General features: G+C 30.6%; 1 protein-coding gene across 1 annotated transcript in view; it reads left to right on the top strand.

The window, feature by feature from the left end:
* The window catches only part of LOC107448262 (nose resistant to fluoxetine protein 6), a 100763-nt gene that overhangs the window by 34421 nt on the left and 40869 nt on the right, over positions 1-25473 (top strand). Inside the window, exons 2-4 of the mRNA XM_043052372.2 lie at positions 9924-10147; positions 19952-20066; positions 22940-23033. Of these exons, the coding sequence (XP_042908306.2) occupies positions 9924-10147; positions 19952-20066; positions 22940-23033 (433 nt within the window). The remainder of the gene's footprint in view (positions 1-9923; positions 10148-19951; positions 20067-22939; positions 23034-25473) is intronic.

The following is a 25473-nucleotide window of genomic DNA, read 5'->3' as shown; positions in this document are numbered from 1 at the left end:
TATATATACTTAGATTATATATATATATATTATACATACATACATTATATATATACATACATCATATAATATATATATATATATACATACATTGTATGCATGTATGTGCATACATTGCACGAATATAAGTTAGGAAAGCTTCGTAAGGTTGCGATTGATCCAGAAAAAGTGAATGGAAAAAAATTATTTTTGATTTTTTTTCGGGAAAATTAAACTGTTTGTGATTACTATCATTTATTTACAATACGTGATATATTTACTCATGAAAATTCAAATATTTTACGAAATTTTTCTAAGTGATAAGAGAAGAGTGGTTGTCACAAATAATTTACTCTTCCTGATAAGAAGGCCGTGAATATTGTTATTACCAGCGTTTCATCTTCTCCACATAAATAGCAGCCCTGGCTATGTGGGTTAAACTTTGCAATTATTACAGTAAAGACCCAAACATTACATTTATTTGTCCATTAAAATTTACTACTTTTAAGAAATCAATATTCTGGAAAAGCTCTTAGGACCGACCTTGATTAAAGTAGTTCTCAATCGTGCAAACCCCTGAGGTAAAAAGAATAAAAGAACTTTTGAATAACTGAACTACCTGTATTCTCATTCTATGCGGAAACTATATTTTTAGAGGAAATTGCGTTTATAAAATTTACATGACTTATTAATTGATTTGTTTATAAGTCAATTTTTATGTTATTTGTATTTTTAATGAGTTTATAATGTAAGGTAAATTTTTTTTTAAAAATGTAGCTAGAGATTTGAAGAGACGTATGTACAAGGATAAGATAAAACAATAACGAAAAAAATTAAAATCGAAGTACAAAAACATCATATATTTTTTTAGAATAATACTAGTCTTATTAAGGATCGTTTATGCTACGAATTTAAGTTTAATAAAAGTATCCATAGTTAATTTATCATCTAATGTCATATCTAATGATGTCATAACTAAGTTAATATTTGATAATGCCACAGTTTAATACATTATGTTGCATACAAAAATTTATAAAAGTTTCCATTGTTTAAGAGTTTATATTTAATAATATATGCAATTCCTTAGTGTTCTTATGTCAAATATTTAGAATAACAAACCTATTACTAATGATTTTTTATTTCTATTAAACTTTATTTTCTAAAAGTTTTCACTATGTTTAACTTTGCAAAAGTTTTCGTACTTTAATATAGTTTATACTTATTTTTTTAGATTAAAAATACCTAATTATTGATTCTTCCATTGCCACGAAATTAAACTTTATGAAAGCATTTATAGTTTGTAATGTTTAGAAAAAAATGTACTCAATTCAATAATATTTATATATACAATATATAAAAATTTAAAAAAAAATCATTTTCCTATTTCATATTTAATAAAAGCTTTTCTAATTCTTTTGATGTTGCTAATTTAAGTTTTATAAAAGTATGCTTCGAAATTAAACTTAATGAAGGCTTTTATAGTTTGTAATATTTAGAAAAAAATTTACTCAATTCAATAATATTTATATATACAATATCAGTATAAAAATTTAAAAAAAAAACATTTTCCTATTTCATATTTAATAAAAGCTTTTCTAATTCTTTTAATGTTGCTAATTTAAGTTTTATAAAAAAAAATTTCAATACAAATAGAAAATAAGTTTTTCTTCTTCTTCAGTGTACATCTAATAACGTACTTAATATGTAGTATTTGCATAAACGCATATTAGTATTTGCATAGTTAGTGTAGTATTTGCATAAAGGAATGTAATTTAACACTTTAGCCACTAAAAAGGCAGGTTCTACGCATTGACGCTGAATTTTACTAAAAATATTTTTCATACTTTTTCATTATTTAGTACTTGTTTAGTTCAAAGTAAGTGAAAAAAATTATATTTAGCATTTTAATAATTTGTGGTAAAGAAGTACAGCATGAAACACTGCTGTCTTTTTCTGCTTTAAAGATAAAATCTTCTAAAATCTGTTTATTTCCAAACAATAGTTTTTCAAATTTGTACTTATTTGCAATCTTACTTATTGTACTTATTTATAAGATGAAATGTACTTATTATAGATGAAAAAGATTTTTTTCAAACTAGTTATTTTTGGATTTTATATTTTAGTACAAATATAATTCCGATAATCTAACAGGTTTTTTAGTAACTATTCTTATAAATAAAAATTATCGTTTTTATTTTTGCAATCGTATATATTTTTGCTTCTAATTAGAGCGTTAGAAAAAAAATATACATGGGATATCGGTGTCCCATTTGCGTCAAAGAGTTGAAAAATATATTAGTAAAGTAAACAAACAATTACTTTAAGTTTGAGATTGAAAAATGTTTAAGGTACTAAGTAATGACGCAAAAGCAAAGAAAAATTTCGAATCAAAACAGGAAAATAATAACTTCCTCTTTAGAATAACAGTGTTATTTATGATCATTTGCATTTTAAAATTAGATAAGCTTTATGAAAGAATGAATTGATATAAATAATTTGCATTCAAATTACATGGCCGCAAATCAACGTTATGTGTATAAATGTAGTGTCTCTTATCTATAATAGTTAATGAAAAGATGTTCCTTCTCGTTCATGTTTTAAAATTAGATAATCTTCTTGAAAGAATTGATTTATATGGATAATTTACATATAAATTACAATGCTTCAATCAAATATATGCATATAAATGTAGTTTTTCTTCAGAATCACAGACTTTAGTGAGATAGTCCTTTATTTATGTTTTAAAATTGGATAAAAAAAAGCATCATGAAAGCATTGATAGTTTACATTTTATTGCAATACTTTAAATCAACGTTATGGATATAAAATAAATGTAGTGTTTCTTTAATATTAAAGTTATTTGTTGGATATTACTTCATTTATGTTGTAAAGTTAGATCAACTTTATAAAAGCATTCATCATTAGTTTTCATGCATTGAAGCTAGTTTACATCTTATTAAAATGCCTTCTACCGCTATGTGCATAAATATTGAGGGGACTGGAAAGTAATGTCGTCTCGGCGCATTAAATATTCTTAGTCTTAAAAACCAATATATTTTTTCGATTCATTTTCGATCCGGCATTGAAAAGTTGTTGCTAACGAGGCTGAAGACATTATTGATTAAAAATAAAATCTTGATAATAAATATCAAATGCATCGAAACGGTATTACTTTCCGGTCCCCCTGATATAGCGTCTCTTTAATATCATAGCTATTAGAAAAATGTTCCCTTATTTGTGATTTAAAATTAGGTAAGCTCTATGAAAGCATTGATTTTTATGGATAATTTAACTAAAATTGCGATGCTTTAAGTTAAAGTTATGTATGTAAATAAAGTCTCTCTTCAATATTACAGTATTAAAATATCCTTCAAATATATTGCAAAGTTAATTAAACGTTTTGAAAGCATTTATTGTTTTTGATAGTTTACATTCTAGTGCAATGCCTTCAACGCTATGTGCATTAATGTAGTGTCTCGTGAATATCATAGTCATTTGAAAATTATTCCTTCATTTATGTTTTAAAATTAGAGAAACTTCAAATAAAAACAATGATTTTCTTATGAGTTAAGGCATTACAATTTAGATGTGAACTACATCTAAATTTTAATGCCTTAACTCAACGTTATGAAAATAACTGTAGTGTTTCTTTAATATTACAGTTATTACTAAGATATTCATTCTTTTATCTTGCAAAATTGGATAAACATTATGAAAGCATTAATTGTTTGCCTCTTTTTGCAATGTCCTTAAACTGTCAGCCAAAAAAAAAAAAGAACAAAGAGGATTACACTTTTAACTTTTTAACGGTTAGTCAGATTTTCATTCTGTAAAGTATTTTTATAATGTCTCAAAGCAATCTCTTAAAATATGTATAACAGTTAAATGTAACTGTGGAGGAATATCCTTATTAGGACGAAAAACGTACTTTTTCTGTAGATACCATTTTTCATCACATTTGGATTTATTATGCAGATAGGTCCCTAAAATAAGGGTCCCAAGGATAAGGGGGAGGGGGAATTGACAAAGTTTTAAAATGTTGGCTGTTATAATTTCACCGCTATAACGGTTCAAAAATTTTTTACTCTAATATTATTTTAATGTGTCTTTCTGTTCATATCTTTTGAATGATTGGTAAAATTACAATAGTTCTTTCGCAAAAAGTTATAAACCCTAAGCCTAAAGTCAAATATGTAATGTAAGGTGAAATTTAGATGAATTAAGTAATTTTTATTAATTAATTTGTTAATGATGAAATAATTTTGAATTGTAAAGGTATAAAATTTTTTACATATTCAGAATTTTCAAATTTTTTAAACCAATTGTAGATTTTCATGCCATTTGATCAATAAAAAAGAGCTTAAAAACTGATTAAAAAATTTTATTATGGAATGGTATCGAAATGAATCCCCAGTCTGAAATTAAATCGCCAAATTGCGTTGCTTCATTTTACGTCATACGAGTTAACTTATAAGTAAAAGATTTAATTCATTCTTTAATCATTTATACCTCTGAAATTAAGAAATGCCCAGATTTTTAAGAGTTTTGTAGGTAGAAAACTATGGTATATAGTCATCTTTTTTTTTTTAGTTTGATATTTCTCCTTTACTTAAAATTGTGTGTTTTAAATTTGAAAAATTTTTCCAACCGTCTTCATTAATAATCTAGTAACGGATTCATTAAAACATTTTTTCCCACAATAGTGCCACTGCTTTCTTAATTTTGGAGGATTACGTTTTTCAGAACCTACATCAGGTAAAACTTTTTGAAGGTAGAGCAATTATATTTTCTACTAAAACATTCTGGTTAATTCGCAAGTAGCCTCTTGACTTTAGTGTTTTAGATTAAATGTTAATAAAATATTGAACAAAGCTCTGCAACAAGGCTTAGTTATTTTTCTACGTAGCTGCCTATATTGACGGAATTAAGTTACGTAAATACCGCAGGAAAAAAAATCTTCCGTGAGAGTGCTAAAATTGGCACTTACATGCTTTCTTTGTTCCTTGGCTAAGTTCTTTTTCTATGTAGCTGCTAACTGTCACTTATGTTATTGAATGTGATTTGAAAATGTTTAAACTTTCTGGATACATAAATTAATAAAACATATAAACACTCTGATAATTATATATTTATGTTTATAAATGATTTTAAAAATAAAGCAATTGCTGCGGTATTAGCGGAATATGGTTCCGCAAATACCACAGAAAAATATCTTCCCTGAGAGTGCTAAAATTGGAAACTACATGCTTTCTTTGTTCCTTGGCTAAGTTCTTTTTCTATGTAGCTGCCAACTGTCACTTATGTTATTGAATGTGATTTGAAAATGTTTTAACTTTCTGGCTACATAAATTAATAAAGCATATAAAGACTCTAATAATTATGTATTTAAGTTTATATAAGTGATTGCAAAAATAAACCAATTGTTGCGGTATTATCGGAATATGGTTCCGCAAATACCACAGAAAACTATCTTCCGTGAGAGTGCTAAAATTGGAAACTACATGCTTTCTCTGTTCTTTGGCTAAGTTCTTTTCCTTTTTTTACATAGCTGCCCAATTGTCACTTATGTTATTGAATGTGATTTGAAAATGTTTTAACTTTCCGGATACATAAATTAATAAGACATATAAACACTCTGATAATTATGTATTTATGTTTATAAATGATTGCAAAAATAAACTAATTGCTGCGGTATTATCGGAATTTAGTTCCACAAATACCGCAGAAAAATATCTTCCGTGAAAGTGCTAAAATTGGCAACTATATGCTTTCTTTGTATTAAAAGTACTATTGTATTAAATACAATAATCAATCGCTTATGAATATATCATAATTTCAAAGGTAAATAAAAGGATGTTATTGCTTAAAAAATCATTGAAAATTCAATGCAAAGGGCACTCATGATAATTCATTTTAGCTTTACTTAGTGCAAATCGCACATAAAATTCAAGAAATATATATTAGTATATATTAATCATATTATTAATAAATATATCATTTTAAATCTTTTTTTCCTGCAAGAAAGCAGTTACGATATTATTATATTCAAATTATGTAGCTGAAACCGTTCGAAGGTCGTGGAAGGTACAATTATCACCAATTTTAAGAGTCCATGGTAAATTATTTTACTTCTTTTATTATGGGTTTCCATTTGTTAATAACGTCAGCTCTATTGAAGTACGTTTGAATAAAATTGGTCACCATTTGCCAGTTTCAGAAAACGCATAAACAGTTATTATAAGTGTAATTCCTTTCGCTGTTTGTAGTATTATTTCATTTTCATAACCGTCGTTGAACAGCCGACCCAATTTTTGGGCTTACGACAACTAATGTTCGATAGCGATTTTGCCATAAACGAGTTCGTTTTAAGATTTTATTGAATTTTTATTACTTTTTTTATTACTGATGTTCCGTAGCTTTATAATTTTGAACGCAAACCAACGCAATTGAGCTAAAATCCGTAGTTTTGTAATTTTGAACGCAATGCAGAAGACAAGGGAGCTTCTGTATCAATCATTTTATAAATTAAAAAAGTTGAAGTCAGTAAGCTCCTTCTTTTTCTTTCTTCCTTTTTAAAAGTCATTCTCTTATTTAAATCTAACTATTAAGTCATAAATACTTTTAGTGGACCTTAGCATCGAAGTTCAACGGTCGTTCAAAAACATTCGAAATAAGGCTATTTTATAGTATAATTTTAACAGTCAATACTTCTTTGCTAACTGTGAACCACAAAGGTATATCTGTCTGTGAATACATACTAATGAGTACTAACTGAAAAAATATATTGGTGATGTGCAGTGTCCCCCCCCCCCAAAAAAAAAAAAATTGGACCACCCTGAATAAATTTTGAGGAATCTTAATGGCTCGTAGGTGTGACCTCAAATATGCTAATTAATTAGTGCACAGGATATTTTAAGTTCCGAAATCAGACACAGTAACGTACTTTCTCTGAATAAACATGCCTTTTTTTCTACGGATTCGGTTTTTTGACTCCCAAATTGTAAGGGGTACCCGCAATCCGGGAAATATGGTTCCCATAGTTTGATCTACAGATAATTGAAAGTGAGAGGTCCACATTGGTACATTAAGTCACAGTAACGCTGTCACATTAAAATACATGCATAAAAATAACAAAATTTGACTTAGCTCCTTTTCATACATTTTCAAATACCTCATATTTCTCGGGATTTGAATATAACTTGTTATCTTAACACGTTAACGCCGGGAAAAGTGAAAATAATGGCACGGCAAAAGAGAAAATACTGGTGGAAGAACTATTTCAATATTAGATAATGTTCGGGAGGAGTTAATCTATTCTCAACAATAACATTTCACTGTAAGGAAATTTATCACGACGAAGAAGCAATTCAATATAAAAATTGAATCCGTTAAAAACAATTGGTAGATGAATTTTTATTATTCCTGGAAAAGAACTAGAAAATGAAATTTATTGTTACCAGTTTTTACTCCGGTGCGCTGCCAAGATGAGACAATCTAGCGTAACCCACCGGTGGGTCACCCCGGCTTGAACGTGTTAAACAAAACTTTTAGTGATTTGCATTTATTTAAAGTACCAAAAAGTAAGAAATTTGGTTTTTAGCTGTGTCGACAAAATTGAAAAAAAATTAATAAAAATAATATTTCTACCTTATATTTTTCTAAAAGCAATTCGAATGCTTTTAAACGTCATGTTAACTAAAAATTATGTTTTGTAGAAACCTAAATTTATAATTACGTTTATACCTGCACGCATATATTTACTATAAGTTTTAGCTTCATTTTCAAGAAAATTCTTTTTACCTCCAAATAAAATTAAAACATAATATTTTTATATAGAAAGAAAATTGTATTTACCATAAAAAAAAGAACGAAAAGAAAAAAATTGTAATCTTATTAATCGACTAGATTAAGTGCTCACGGAATGAAAATAAAATTACATGACGTCAACAACGGCATTGAAAAAAAATAATTAATTAGGCAGATAAGAACTATGCTTCTTACAAATGTTATCGGTCGAGGATAAATTATAGAAGATAGAAGTTTTTTTTTAATAATGAATAGCTTCGTATTAAAATAATAATATATTTTAGTTCCTTAATTTACTTAACACCTGAACTTAGGATGAAATTAAGCTCTATATATAATTAAGCCTTAGACATATTAGAAGATTAATGTGAAATATTTATCCCGCTTACATAATTCAGCAATTAATTTCATAATTTTTTTTCCTTAACTTCAAATATAGAACAGAAAACAATATTGGTACTAAATTTCGGTTTTTGACTAATCTTGAGGGATCATATTTTCCAGATTTGTTTCACTTTTAGCTTTGATGCTGCTGCTGTTAATTTACGTCGCAATAGAGCTGCACAATGGGCTATTGGCGACGGTCTGGGAAACATCCCGGAGGATGATCCGAAGACATGCCATCACAATTTTGATCCTCTGCTGAGGGGATGGCACCCCCGCTTCGGTAGCCCGACGACCTGCACGCGAAGTCAAGCACCTTACGGTAGCACACTTTAACGAGGACCAATACCGCACCCCCTCGTTCCCTACGCAGACTGATCCAAGTGGTCACCCACACGCACACTGACCGCAGCCAGTGATGCTTGACTTCGGTGATTAATAAATTAAAAAGAATAAATGAATTTTAGAACAAAGGATTATTGTTTATATAACGTTGTAGTTTAATTATAAGATTGCTTTTTTAATTATAAATGTTATAGTTACCAGTATTTTTAGTTATTTATTAAAATTATCTGTCCTAGGAGAGTATTAAAAATGGCTTCGCAATATCCTAAGTACCTAGGTTTTTCTCTTTTATTCAAAGAAACCCTTTTAAATTGAAAAAAAAAAATGTGGAAAAAATGCATTTTTGAAAATTATAGATTTAGGGGAACATTGGCTAAGCAAGATTTTAAAGAATCTACGTTAATCCCTTTTATCCAAAAAAAGAAAACTCATTTCAAATTTAAATAAAAGTTGTATGAAAAATTTTATTTTTTAAAATTATGAGGCTTGGGGAGAATTAGGAATGGCTCCGCGAGATCCTAAAGTAGAGCCATGCTCATATGTGGTGGTTATCTTAGCATCAGCCCCACTAGGGGCTCTAACTAATTCATGTGAGTGGGAATAAATAAAAAATCGCCGAAGCGCAAATGAATGGTGAAATTGGGGTTCAGTAATATTTACTGGGTGAAAATTAAAATTAAGTAGCGAGATTAAACAAACAAATTTAAGAGAGAGAAGAGGTTTTTGTGGCAGACTGCCTCGCCTCTCTTCGAGGTATTACCCCCGAACTTCTCAGGTGCACAGTAGCCACATAGCCTCAGAGAAAATGAAAAATGCATGATAATACATGCGCAAAAATATATGCAAGTATTTGCAATTATTTACAAAATTTACGGGACAAAACTCCATCGGATAGGAAAAAGGCGGTGGCCGGGCTATATTTTATATTGTCTTTGATTAGCTTAAAATCAAAGTTTTTAAAGTAGTTGCATGTATCACAGGAGAGTGCATCTCTGAAGAAACTTGCACATAGTTCAGCTATATGCGCATCTACTTTGTTGATTTTTAAATCTCTTCTTAGATCTTTCATTCTCATGGATCTGGGGGCTCCAGTGATGTATCTGAGAAATTTGTTTTGAGTACTCTCCAGTTTCTTCTTTTGAGTATCCTAAAGTAGAGACGTTATTCCCTTTTATTCAAATAAAAAAAAATGTCTTTTAAATTGGAAAGACAAATGTGGAAAAAATTGCATTTACAGTATGCATATATTTGGTTGACAATAAGAACATGTGTCCCAGACTACTAATAACTGGCTTACGTAATATTTGGAAGGCACAAAAGTTTAATTGTAAAGACATGATGTTCAATTGTTAGTAACAAATTTTTTGATGTAGTTTCGCATAAATTAATTTTTCTATTTGTTTTTGTAGTGCTTGATTCATCGGGTCGCATACCAGAGGGATTTTTGCAAGGAACGGTAACGTCCATGGGAAATTATGATGAATGCTTGGCGATCAACGTAAATGAAACGAAATTGAAATTGAGAGGACAGTACTGCACTATTGAAATACACCCACCTCTACCTGTGTGGAAACCATTCACACCACTACATCAAACTGTACCGGAATTACTCAATATTTCTGCTCCAGATTCAGTAAGTATTCTGCAGTCAAATTATAAATTCATTGTTGAAAACTTTCATTCGCATGTTTTTGTTTGATGTATGTATGCCATACTTATGCTCTCTCTAGCATTTGAAGTTTGAGAGGAATATTTTTTCCCAGTGGTAGAGTATTTAAGCAGAAATTTTTATAAAGTTTATAGAAGCACAGCCATTAGTTCCTCTGACCCTTTATGAATTTATTTAAATAATTTATATGCGATGACGAACAAAATTTTTTTATTTCTAATTTATTCAAATGTATATATTACATTTGCTAGAACTAGGAAAAGCAATGACTGAAACTACGGAAATGTTTTAGAACTAGTGGGCTGAACCCCCTGCTTGCTAACCCCCGAAAATTGCTTCGTAAACCAAGCTCGCTTCGCTCGCTACTAACGTAGGTACATTGCAAACGCACAAAATTCTAAGAATTCAAAACAATCATTCAAATCCATATAAAAACTTTTTTTTATAAAAAAAATAACATCTTTTTAGTAAGACCAATAGTAACCGATCTACCCCCGAAGGAGTTTGCGGATAAGGGTTTCACCAGTTTGCACGTGACTAAACACTTCCAAACTACAGAAAAGTAAAAGTACAAAATTAAAAAGATTAAAACACATAGGAAAAATCCCAAACTCGAAAAAGTAAAATAAAAATAAAACGGAATAAAAATTAAAAGTGCTTAAAACATTAAAGTGGATAAAATCAACCGACAATAAAAGTGTCAAAAATACAGGTAAAAACATATAAAAGTAAGGTCAGGTAAAACATCAAATGGTAAAATATGAAAAATCACATTAAAAAACAAATAAGACTGAAATAAGCTTAGTAGAATAAATAAAATAGTCGACTAAAAGTTCAAGTGTCTCCCTTTCAAGGCTAAGTGCCTCTAAGATTAAAAATGTTCTAAGGTAAACCAAAGTTTCACTGAGAGGATAACACTCAAAGATGACACCAGGTAAGACAGAGGGTGCTGAATTTGACCAAGAGCAAGATTTCATTTCGAATGTCCCATGTATAATGAAGATGCCAGTTCAAGGGGAGAATAAAGTCATGGAAACGGCAAGTGCCGAAGTAAAATACTAAAAGCAGAAATTTAAAACCAGAAAACCTAAAAGCCGAAAGTTTAAAAATAAAACCAGATAAAATTAGTCAGGTGTGCTCGCAGGGGCAAGCAGATCATCGAGGGTATATTTAAGAATTTCGATGATTTTCTCCCTGCAGTCAATATCAGCATAAAGTTGATGTTGAGTGTATTGATCCCATTTTCTGCCNTCAATTACTTTTCTTTATAATGCAATAAAATCTGGCGAGCAGCTATTTAAACGATCAAACACTTCGCTTGTTTATTTGTGGCTTGAAGTTAGGCTCGCAGAAAATGCCGTTCATGGGTTAAATTTAGTAGGAATAACACAACCTGTGACGTAGGCTATAGTATACCCAATTGTGGTCGATTCGCCGTGTAAGAGAAATAGTAACGAAAACAAAACAAAGCAAAGGTTGCCACCGGCGGAAAAGAAATACTGCCAAAATTTGGGAGCCACGTAAGAGAATTATATATATTAGATATAAAGTGTATGCATACTATGTTTCATGTTTTTCTTTAAGAAAATCAGAGTTGAAAGTAAGACAGTAAAAATGTAAAACAGGTAATAAGCCATATTATTTATAGTGGTTTTTGTGAGACAAAATAAGCTTTCATTTTTCTTTCTCATAAGCTATTGATTTATTTTCTCTTTGAAAGAAATCTTGGTATTTAAAAGATATTTTTAAATTTTAAAAAACAAGCCATAATGAAATGTTTTCCTCACAAATTTTTTTTTCTCTTTTCCGTCTTGATTTATATTAATTTCTATCCCTGATGAAAATTCTGAACAATAAGTGACCCCCATGTGCTCTGTCTTAGGGTCAAGAAATTGTTTTTATTTCTACATACAGGGCTGTCTCGGACGACTGAAAATACAAAATGCAGCGACTAATAAAATTCAAAACTTTAATGAACGAGATTAAAATAAGCAATTTTTTACAGCATATTTTTTATCAGTTTACAAAAAGTTAGTAAAAATATTTCTGGTTTCAATAAGAACAATTTGAAACGTAAGCATAGTGGTAGTAGTTACAATTCAATAATTAAAGAAATCATCAATAAAAAAATGAATTGAGTTACCTTTTTTATATTTTACCTTTTTATTCGTTCATTGCATCCCCGTCTCTTTCCACGGTTGACTAAAAATCCAAAAAGTGGTGACTAATAAAATTCAAAATTCTATTTAAAGAGATTAAAATTGGTACAAGGTTCTCACGACCTTGAAAAAATGAATAAGGGGTACCTAAAATTTTTCAAGACTATAGAAAAATGCTTAAATTTTACTTTTATTTGAGAATTACGAAATTATCCGCAAGGTATTTTTTTTTTGCTCCCACATATGTTTAGATCAAAATATAAATCTTGAAACATCTAGATTTATCTCACTTATGCTACCACTTTAAATAATTTTCCAGACCGTGAGAATCCTGCTGGTAACTTTTTCTAGCATATTTTTTGGCAATTTACAATTGAAAGCGACTACAATGAATGTCTTTGCTTTAAATATGAATAATATAAAACTTAAATCCGTTCACATTCGCTGAATAATTAATAGATAATAAAATACGCAATTGAGTTTCAACCGCTTATAAGAATTTTTGTCGCGTCTGGCTTCCCTGCTAATCCTCATCATCATCGAAATATATCTGGGCGCCTGGGGCCGTTAGCGGCCTTTTTCCCATTCGTCTTGTATTGTGGTCTTTAAGGTGATTCTTTTTGGTAATTGGAATGCAATTGGAATAAAAGGAAATTAAATATTTTGTATTTTAGTTCAGATTACCTCACTACAAAAATGAGCTGCCATCGGTCTGAGGTTTATATGCTTCCCTGCTAACTTATTCTTCTTTATTTAAATAAACTGGGCTCCTGGGCCGTGAAGCGGCCCCTATCCCATTCATCATTAAATTACATACAGTAAGGTAAAAAACATTGATTTGGCAAACATTGTGGTAGCCATGAAAAAAATCAAGCCGTTTGCTTGTGAAATAATAAAACAATGAAAAAATTCAATATGACAAATTGGCGTTTTTACATAACACTAGAAATATTAATGGTAGACTTAAATTAAAAATAAAGATAAAACATGATTTGATATGTACAATAATTGATTTTTGAAAAATGAAAGACATTATTGATGAGCTTCCCTGCTAACAAAACTGGTACATATCAAGACAAATGAGAGTAAAAACTGGTAAAAGAGAAATTTTATTTTTATTTTTTTTGGAGGGGGAGGGGAGAATAAAATAACTATGACTACCAAAATTTTTAACACCTGCAATACATGCATCAGACTGCTTCTTCTCCCGGCGGGGTGTTAAAATGCAATGTTAAGTAGAGATTTATTCCACCTAAAAAACCATCTATTTTTGAGATGGTTTTATTACGGGCGATTAAAAATGTAAAAAGTGATAGAAACGCAATTCCAATTTATTTATTATAGCTTTAATTGTAACTACCGCTATGACTTCAAATTATTCATACTTAAAGCAAAAACAATATTGTTATTTACATTCATTCCATTAAAGAACAACGATACGATAGTATATACGGAAAATGATAAAATCAACGTGTTTGCTAAAACCATGCAAGTTTTCTTTAAATGCCGAACCTTATTGCCCCTACAATGATCAGTATGTTAAAGAGGAATTTCAAAAAATTATGAACACACCCTGTTCTATCAAGGCATTCAGAATACTAACGATGACGAAATAATTAATATCATTAGAAAATTAAAAAATAGAAAGGCACCAGGGCATGATAATATTACTAATGAGATGCTTAAGAATGCCCCTCCAAATATAATACCAATACTAAGTAACATCTTTAACGTCTCCTTCAACCACTGCTATTTTCCTGATTGCTGGAAAAAATCAGATGTAATTCTCTTTCCAAAACCGGGTAAAGATACTTCAAATCCAAGTAACTTCAGACCCATTAGTCTCTTGCCTACGCTATCAAAGGTTTACGAAAAGCTTATCTACAGTAGAATTAATAAATACCTTTATAACTTACCCAAACAACAGTACGGGTTCAGACAAAATTTGTCTACCACCAAACAAATTATTAACCTACTAGAATTCATTAGCAATGGTAAATATAAAAATGAAACAATGGCCCTTATCCTGCTCGACGTCGCGAAAGCGTTCGATCGAGTATGGCATAAGGGTCTAATTGTAAAATTAAACAATATGAGCTTCTCTATTGAAATACTAAGGCTGTTAAGTTCATATTTAATTAACAGAGAATTTAGAATTAAATTAAATAATAATTATTCTGACTACAAAAAAATTTACGCGGGTGTACCGCAGGGTTCAATTCTGGGCCCTGTTCTGTACATCCTGTACACTGCAGATTTTCCGACTAATGATGATAACCTAAACGAGTTTGTAGCACTATATGCTGATGATACGGCTATCATAACTAAGTCAATGAATACAAAACGCGCTATTACCCTGCTACAAGATAAACTACAAGTAGTTGAAACATGGTGCAGCAAATGGCGCACAAAACTACACCCCGACAAAAGTCAATTCTTAATCATAAATAGTAAGAAAAAACAACAAAATACTCCCCACATCTATCTCTTTAATACTGAGATCAAACCAGTGAAACACGTTAAATACCTCGGCGTCACGATCTCATATAATTTGAGCTGGAGTACTCACATAAACGACATAATCAAAATAGCCAGAGGAGCGTTTTCTGCTCTCAAAGTCCTCCTGCGTAAGAATTCAAAGCTTGATCTAGCAAATAAAAGAACTATCTATATACAAGCGATTCGACCAATTCTTACGTATGCTTGCCCACCCCTAACTACTATAAGCAACAACCTAAAAAAGAAGCTATCTACAACCAAAGGTAAATTTTTACGCACAATGACTGGCGCCCCAAGGGCGATTAGCGATAGATTACTCAGAAAAGACTTAAACATTGATGATATCAATTGCTTTATAGCTAAATTGACAACAAAATTTTACAGCGACGCAAAAACATGCACCACATCAGATTTCAATAAATTGTTCGATATTGGTATAATCCATGATAATTCGAATTTCAGCCCAATTACCGCCTTTTCATGCTCAGACTGCATACTATCAAAATACTATTAACTTTATCATACAACTCTACTCAGGGGGATCTTCCCATTCCAAAGATGATTTTCCCTTCAAAACTAAAGATTTACTTCTTTAAGGACTTGATTTGTTGTTACAACATACTACAACTTCAAAGATATATAGGACCTCCCAGAATACAACAAAACAGAATCGATGAATCGGTTAGTGGCGCTTCGCGCCAAACGCCGAGATAACCCCAATATCCAGCATCCAGTATTTACATTCACCCAAGTGCTTGAAACATTCATAAAAGCAACTCCACTGCCTGATTACCTCAATGTTCAACCAAAACATAGGACTAGGATTTACATTCACCCTACCGATAACTAACCTTATGTTAGTATACCGATAATGCCTTTCCCCAATTATCAAACTATGAGTTATCTTCAGCTTTTTACTTAACTTAATACTCAGATATGACTGTAAATTCGCAGAGGCTTCGCAGCCAACACTCGAATCTTTTTTGCCAAAGCCATTTAGTCTCAGCTATTATACCATTACATCAGATGAAGGAGTGAGATGCCCGCTTTGCAGGCAGGTACTCTGCTACACCACATATCAAGTATTTACATTCAATTAAAGGGCCGTAAGGCCTCAGACGCCCAGTTCCACTACAACGAACGAACGATTCACATTCAATTGTATATAGAAAGAAAACAAATACTACCTAAAGCTGCCAATTTTATTATTATATAATAAATTTATGAGTTTATTAAGTCACCATCTTTTGAATTTTTAGTCACCCATGGCAACATTGCGATTTTTTTCCGTCTCACTTTTAGGACTGGTCTCCCGTAAAATACCTGTTTCCAGCATTTTATAGCGGTAAACATTTTTGTTTTATTAATCAATTTCGTAATATACGTTCCATATTTTCCTTAAAAATTTTTAATTCTAAATCTAAAACATCTATCAATTCTCTGTAGCAGTTGCATGTTTTGTTCAAAGAATCAGTGCTAATCAATAAAACAGTTGAATAGTTCTAGCGTTATTAAATTTTTATTTCTCAAAAACTATTCTACTGATTTCTTTAAAATTTTTAAAATTTAATGTATCATAAAAAAAAAACATTTTTTTTCCTGGAGTTAAAGAAATTCCAATTCACTTGAGATACTAAGCTGCATACCTGCCAACTTTTAATTCCTTCCATTATGATTTTTCCCAGTGGTATTAAAATGGAATAAAAATTTCATTTTTAAGCAAAAAAATACGCTGAATTTGAAAAGACTTAAGCTGCCAACCATTATAGTAACACATATTTATATATATGCTTAATTTTTTTAAGAATAGTGGTGATAAAAATCATCTAAAAATTTAATTTATAAAAGAAAAAATAGTATATATTTACTACCACTTTAAATATAAAAATAAAATTTTACGCCAAATGCGTAAAAGTTGGCAGGTATGAGGCTGGTGTTATGCTGTAATTTATTTAACACATGTAAATACTTCTTTCTTTTCTTTATTTAAAATAAATTGGGTGCCTGGGCCGCGCAGCGGTCCCTGACCTATACATCATGAAATAATTTACAGTGTATTAAAACATTTTGTGTTATGCTACATTATGGTGGCATATATATAAACACTTATAGAGGGCTAGCAGGCTACCGTATATAGTTAAATAATGTAAATGTAACGGTAGTCAAAATCATTTTTCATTGTATTAATTTTAACAAAAGTAAAATGCGGTTATATAAATTTTTCTACCGCAATAAATAAAAACTTAAAATCTTCCGAAAAATCCAGAAAAGTTGGGTGGTATAAAATTATTTCTAAATTAAGTGTTAACTTTAGGAAGACTTGGACCATTCATATCATCCCAGCATAAATGTTTATATTTTTAGTACATAATAGTAAACAATATTAATTCGTTTCTGAAAACGAATGATACCACTCATTACCTTCTTTTAAAAAAAAGGAACCAATCTTTAACCCTTTCGCGCCGACTGTCACAAATACGTGTCAGCATAAAACCGTATCAATCAGGGTAAAAAGATAAAACTGCTAACCAAAGTAGTTCTTTAGTGGTTAATTTGTGGGTTATAATTGTTTGATTTATTTAATTCACCATTACTTTAGTTCAAAATAAAATTATTAAGTTATACTTTGAACTAACATTGATTATATATATGATTAAACTAACAATAATTAAAGTCAAAGCAAAATAAATCTGTCAAATTAGCAACGCCTGCATTTAAGCTACCGTTTTTTATTTATTTACATCCTAATTCTGATTTTTTACGAATGCTTTTATGAATAACCCGTCCCCAAGAGATTAAATAGGCATAAAACAAGCATAAAAGTATTTTTTATCTGTTCTTCTAATTAAAAAATATTCCTATTCTCAACAAAAACATTCACCAATAAAAGAACCGCGTTCTGACTTTAACTAAATTTTTCTTTTAAAGAGAAATTATACACGTTTACTTTATGTGTACTGAAAAATTATTTACATGAAAATGCAAGCAAGTTATCCCTTATCTCCATAATTTTCGAATAGAATATTTAAATTATGAGAAGAATTAAATAAGATGCCTAAGTTACTGCAAGAAGAGATTTGAGATATATTCCATAAATTTCAGAATTCTGAATAAGTTTCGGTCTGGGCGAAATGCAAAAAAAGAACGTAATTCCTCATGAAAATTCTTAACCGCATTGAAATGGTGGGCGTTCCCAAATATTTCTCAGAAAATAATAATTTTGAATTTTAGTTTGTTTCCAAAGTGAATTAAGAGGCACCATAGGTTGCTAGGATATACCCATGATTTCAAGCCTACAGAGCTGCCAACTCTCAACGCGTTTTGGGAAAACTTGTTCTACTGGTAGCTAAGTTTATGTTTTAATACCCGATTCTCATAAAATGTTTAAAAAAAATACCGAAAATTCTGAAAGCTGCATACTTTCTTACCAGTTTTTACCCTTTACAGTCTTGGTATTTCTAGGAAATCACAGAGTACCTAGTCCCCGCAGGGCTATCGACTCTTTCAACTAGGTCAGGACAATAATGAAAGAAATAGATTAAGGTGCTGGATGCTGGATATTGGGGTTATCTCGGTGTTTGGCGCGAAGCGCCACTAACCGATTCATCGATTCTGTCAAGTGGTAGCATTGATTAAGGTCATTGAGACTAAATATTATGTGGTAAAAATTTTAACATTTGGAGTGGCAGATAAGGTATAATTGATAAGGTATTTGATCTACTGGAGATTTTTTTAATAGTAATCAGTCGTTATTTAAAGAGACAAATTTTCCAGATAAAGTTGTTAGAGATCTGACTAATGGAATGAGGTTTCCTAATGAATAATATCCTAAGTTTAACACGTTGAATGCCATGGGGGTCACCGGTGGCAGGCACTGAGTTTGTTCGTATTGCCACGGAAAATACATATAGTAATGAGCATTGAGTCTTTTAAAAGGTCGGTATCCTTCTTGATAATGTAAAAAGTGCTCGCGTCATGGTTTTAATATCAACATTTCTTTTCCTAAAGTTAGTAAGTAATGTCCGCCAAGCCGAAATTTCTAGCATTCTGCTTATGATAATTTTAATAGGGAAATAACTAATTACGCAATAGTTTTAATATATTTAAACATCACCGTTCGTTGTAGTGGAGCTGGGCGTCTGAGGCCTTACGGCCCTTTTCCCATTCATCCTGAAATTAGACTAAGAAACATACACAGGGGTCTGTCCAGACATTTTGTGAAAGGTCCGTTTTTCGTGAAATTGTGAAAAAATTACTCACATTCTTTCAACCAGGGTCCGCTTTTATGAATTTGTGCAAATAGGGTCCGTTATTGCAAAAAAAAACTTTTTCAAGGAGTTTTTAAATTGTAAAGACATACAAGATTATGCTCAACACTGTAAAATTATAATTAAAAAAATTAAATTTTAAAAAATAAACAACAATTGCTGCTTCTAAATTAGAGATGCAACATACAAATATTTGGTATTTAGCCTATACTGCTGAACGCAGAATATTAATTTCGGACGAATAATGGAAGAATCGTCTGCCGAAGACAAAACTTAATTCGTTTACATCCATCTTTCTTGTTTTCTGCCCTGGAAAGGGTTTATTCGATTAACAAAATAATAATGAAGATAAACAAATTTGTGAAGGGTCCGATTAAAAGAAAAATCATTTTGTGAAGGGTCCGTTTTTAAGTTAAAATATTTTGTGAAGGGTCCGTTTTTATGAAAAGATATTTTGTGAAGGGTCCGTTAACGGACCCAAATTTCTTCTAAACAGACCCCTGATACATGACAAAAAATAAAGTTTGGGGAGCAAAATGGAGTTCTTGAGAGAAAAAAATGGCAAAACATCACAGTTTTTTTTAACTTTATTTGACAAAAGCTGGGCACCTGGGCCGCGCAGAAGACCCATATTCATCATGAAATTATTATAGACAAGTTAAAAACAATAAACAATAAATTATTCAGGAGTCTCTGGGGTGACTGAAAAACATCACAGTTATCTTAATAGATTTCGATTTATGTTTGACTTATTCAAAATGGCTAAATTAATTTTAAACTTTATATTAACAATTTCGATTTGAGATTCAAGAAATTTTATTATTTATTTTATCTATGAACAGGTTATCACCTATATTGCAACGATGTTGCATAACTTACATGTAGTATCAGTGAAGCTTGGTATATGTACACCATCCCCATGTACAAGGGAAGATATTAGCCACCTGGTGCAAATAAGTAAGTAAAATTATCATATATAAAGTCGATATTACATTTTGCTTTAAATTAAATCACCTCGGGGAGTTCTTTATGAAGCTACTGGTCCCTCGACCTCGATGTGCTACAATAATTCATCTGCTTTTCTCGTTTTTTTTTTTATTTTTTTTTTTAAATTTTGCTCTTAATGAAGTTTATCTGCTGTACCTGGAGTACGTAGAGTACTTATTTTCGTTTTTGTCACCCAGTACAGTCGAATTTCATATCCATCCTTATTGGCTGTTGAAACGCGACATTTGATTATGTTAGAAACTGTTCTTTCCTTTTTATTTCGAATAAGCCAAGTCCGTCAAGTATGAATTCTCTTACGTGACACATTTTATATTCTTTCACAAAGATTTCAATGCTTTTACTATTTATTTCCTACTCAACAAAGAAACTGGCGCGAAGCAGAATAATATTGTGTCATAGTATAAAGTAAAATAATGGCAACAGATACTTATTTTTCTTTTTTGGAAAAATTAAATTTATTAACTGCTGAAATAAAAAATTAGATTCCAATCATACTAATAAAAACACAAATATTTGTCATCATATAATTAAAACGAATATAAATACATCGAGGAAAATAATTATTGACTTGAGCAACTAGCAAAATGAACAAATTAGCCATTTGAATTACTTTTCTGTCTTTAAAATTTCTTATCAGACATCTTTTACTACCTGTGGTGACAGAATAATTGCCGACATTTTACTATTTTAGATTTCCTCATCAATAAATAAACCAGTTTATGATTTTCGTAGCTCATCAAAACACCTTGGCCAAAAAATTTCAAAATTTAGTATTGGAACAATGAAAAGATTATTCAAAAGAAATTTTCCTTGAGCTTTAATAGTTGTTTTACAGCTCTTTTCATGTATAACTATTCAAAATGATTTTAACACGAGAAACACGACAGACAATAAAATTTGTTTTCTCATTTTTATTATTGTTTCGTTCTAAATTAGCTAACTATCCGTTTTTCGTATGGGAACTACTGAAAGGCTCGTACCGACGTGTTACTATTTTATTTTTATTATTTATTGCATTTTCCGGTAACTTTACATTTTTAGATTATTAAAAAAATTCACTTATCCAACAATATATATAAAAACTATACTCGGACAACAAAATGTTATTGATTGTGGCGAATACGCAATTATTACATATTTTAAGAGTCAGGTTTTATATACCTGTATTTAACAGCAGTTGCGATGGCTCATGGTTAAGGCACTTAATTGTCATTGTGAAGAACTTTGGTTCGATCCATAATGGCGGCTTGAAGCCAGCCCCCAGATTCAGATCAATAATACCAGCTTGTCTCGGACGCAGGGCCCGATTTAGCCTAATTGGAACCCGGGGAAAAACTTCTTTGGGGGCCCCCCTTTGCTTCTCTACTTCAGTAATAAATAATTGAACTTCATTTAGGTATATAAATTTTTCACCTCATTATACATGTATAAGCAAGAAGTTGACTAGAACCTAAAATAGCAAGTCCAATTCAAGTCCACCCCTACAATGGTCAGACGAAATATCGTTCTGTTCATTTTCTTGATTTCTGACAATTCTTTGCCCATCATACCGAATGCAGTTTTCTGATTGCTGACTTTGTCATCTAGCTGCGAAAAATTCATATCCTTGCTGACGTTAGAGCGAAATACAGCTAAATTTTCGCAATTACGATGACTCACTTAAGCCAATCAGAAGCCTGTATTTTTGTAAAAATATCTTTTGCTATATGTAAAAATACAGGCCAAATTTTTCCATCGTAATTGTAAACATTTAGCTGAATTCCGCACTAGAAAGCCATGGATTTTCAAAATATAGATTTATTGTGTTCATACGATACATTAATGAAGAAGCTAACATAAAACTGGCAGATTTTATACTGTACTAATATTTTGTTTAAAAAAAAGTACATTAATGAATGAAGCCTAAAATAAACTTTCAATTCGATTTGGAGGCCCCCTCTGATGTGGGGCCAGGGGCAACTGCCCTTATGCCCCTGCCTTTGTCAGGCTCTGCTCGGAAGTAAAGGTTGTCTGTGCGCTGTGCTGCCCCTATTGCCCCAATCATGCCGTTGGTCACAAAATTGTGAAGCCTTAACCTCTATGAACCATAGCGGGATTTTGCGGGAATGTTTTCTTTTTATTTAATTAGCAGATAAGAGGTTTAGCACTTTTAGCTGCCGATCTCGCTTCGGGACTAGACAAAATTCATCTTAAGAGTTTGTGTCGATAATACAGATCAAGTGGTAGCAAGACGCAACTAGTTTCGCTGAAAATATAATATTTTTACCCAATGGTAACATCTTGTTTCTTGAAGTAAACTTATTGTGAATTTTAAGAACTAAAATGGTTGCTTAAATAAGAAAATTTAACTTTGATTTTATCTTTGTCGATTACCACTTTTCAGTGATACATACAGTATAACCACTGATATTCAGCTGGTAGTGATCGTATAAAAAGAACTAATACTCACTATACGGAACTAGTGAACGTGTAAAAAGAACTAATACTCTCTATACGGAACTAGTGATCGTGTAAAAAGAACTAATACTCACTATACGGAACTAGTGAACGTGAACGCATAGATTTTTACGAAAATAGTCCACAAAAAATGACAACTAATGTATTTTAATTCGCGGTCCTATAAAAAAGGCCTCGAGGGCCGCCAGTTTGTAACCACTGATCTAGATAATTAAAAATTCTTTCATATTTGTTTACCTCAAAGCATTAATTACTCAAATTAAGATGTTTTAAGGCTTGTCGTATTTTATAACTATTTGCTTTTAATACGTTACTATAAATAGCTAGAAATATATGTCTGTAAAAGCATTATTTTTAATTTTCAGTTCCTGAAAAGTTAAACCTTAAATGGAAGTTTGAAGTGAAGCATTGCGAAATAGAACAGGATCTACAATTTACTAAATCCCAATTGATTGTTCTGTAAGTATTAAGAACAAATTATTCTTTAATAATTTTCGTAAAATTTTTTTTATCGTATTATTTTTTCATGGATATAAAATAACTATCAGCGTATAAGCAGAGTTGCCAACTTGCTTGGGACTGTGGATAAATATTTTATAGTGGTAGTAGTCTTTAAATATATGATTCTTGGTTTAGCAAATTCGATTTATAGGGTTTTTACCCACCATTACTTCTAAATAATTCAAAGACTTATGTGAAATGCAACTTTCTTACAATTGCACCCCAGCTAGCTGCTAGCATAAAAGTTCAGTTTAGTACAATTACGCTATTTAGAACCTCTTAAAAAGTTGGCAAATTTAATCAAAAATCTGCAAAATTTAGTCTATAGTTTAAAAATATTTTGTTGATTTCGGAGCAGTTAGCCTCCATGAATAAGAATTCAGTATAAAATAGCTGCCTTAATTTGGAGATATACAATTTTAGGAAACTAAGATCATGCTGAAACTTACTCAAGCTGGGATTGGTTGCTCCTATTACATGCACAGAATTGTCAACTATTTTTCTTCTAAAAAACTTTATACTAAGTCAATTTTTCAGACTTCTTATTTTATGTAATTGCATTTTTGTTCTTCACTTTTTTTATTTTTACTTTTGTTCTGCTAACATTTTCGCCATCTTGAAATTTATATAAATTATTCCCAAATATATCACCAAGAGTTAATAAGATTCCACGGACATCAAATTTTATAAGAATCAGATTGAAAAGCAAATTTATGTATTTTTAAAACTTAAGTTCTTGAATTAATGACCTTAACCTTTGACATTTTTCTTTTTTTAAATTCTAAAGAATGTGCACGTTTTCACGATTGAAAGAAATCTTTTTTCAGCGGGAAGCTTGAGGTTTGCTTTTTTATCGAGAATTAATTTTTCTGCTCCACATGAGTTGATCTTGCATTCATTTTCAGTTCATTGAAATGTCTGATAGCACTTAAGAATTAACTTGGCAATTTATGAAGCTTCTGCTTCAATCCATTCATGTGACACAGGAACACGCACCTTAAGCTAAATATACTGCTGAAAGTTCATAAGTTCAAATACGCAAGTTCTACGCAAAATATTACATCATCAAAATCGAAGTGCGTTTCACATACGTACAAATCTGTTTTCAAATTATTTAAAAACATTTTAATATTCCATAAAAATAAGTTCCATAGAAGTAAGTTATTACTTATTGATGCTGAAACTAGGCTTAATTGCGTTAAACACATTTAAATCTCGTTAATCTTAAAAATTACGTATATGCTAAATATTATGTTAAGATTATCTATGCTAAACATTACATCATCAAGATCAAAGTGCGTTTCACATACGTTGCTGTTTTAAAGTAAAATTATAAATTTGTCCAAAAACATCGTATAGGAATGTACTTGCATACCTGCCAACTTTCACTCCTTCCGAGAATGGACTTTCAGAGTGGTTGTAAAACAATAACCGAAAATCAATCTGATTCAAAAATATATTTATATTTTGATCCCGTTGAAATTTGCTTGCGTAAAGTTTATTATGTTTTGATATATCTATTGTAATTATTTATATGTAGTGGTGGTCAGACTCATCTATAATTATCATTATAATTCAAAAGGTTAATTGGAATAACCTGAGTATTGCTACCAATTTAAATATGAAAATAAAATCTTCCGGAAAATCCGGAAGAGTTGGCAGGTATGTACTTGCTAGGAAGTTTTAAAATTTTAGATTAACTAATAAAAGAGTTCCCGAACAGTGGATTATCGTGAAAATACAGAAAATCTGTTATTAAATTGTTCAAAAACATTTTATTATTCCATAAAAATAAGTTATTACTTATTGATGCTAAAACTAGGTTTAACACGTTCACGCTGGGAAAAGTGAAAATACTCGTACAGGAAAAGAAAAAATACTGGTAGAAGAACTATTTCAATATTAGATAATATTCGGTAGGAGTTAATCTATTCTCAACAATAACTATTCAATGTAAGGAAATTTATCACGGCGAAGAAGCAATTCAATATAAAAATTGCATCCGTTAAAAACAATTGGTAGTTATGGATTTTTATTATTCCCGGAAAAAAACTAAAAAATGAAATTTATTGTTACCAGTTTTTACTCCGGTGCGCTACCAAGATAAGAAAATCTAGCTTGACCCACCGGTGGGTCACCCCGGCGTGAACGTGTTAATTGAGTCATACACATTTAAACCTCGTTAATTTTAAAAATTATGTATGGGTAATTTTGTGTACAAAAGATTGCTACTTTTAATAAATACGTAAATTGTAGCTTAGAAATAATACACAATCCATTAACTATTTATGTTAAATAGTTTTTTAATAAAAGCTTTTTCTGGGTGTTTAATTTTATAAATATTGGAAAGGATGAAAAAACATGTAGCTGCTGAACACACTGATCTATTTATTTAGTT

Source organism: Parasteatoda tepidariorum, chromosome 10, assembly GCF_043381705.1.
Source record: "Parasteatoda tepidariorum isolate YZ-2023 chromosome 10, CAS_Ptep_4.0, whole genome shotgun sequence".
NCBI classification, from domain to species: Eukaryota; Metazoa; Arthropoda; class Arachnida; order Araneae; family Theridiidae; genus Parasteatoda; species Parasteatoda tepidariorum.
This window is presented reverse-complemented; position numbering and strand designations above follow the sequence as displayed.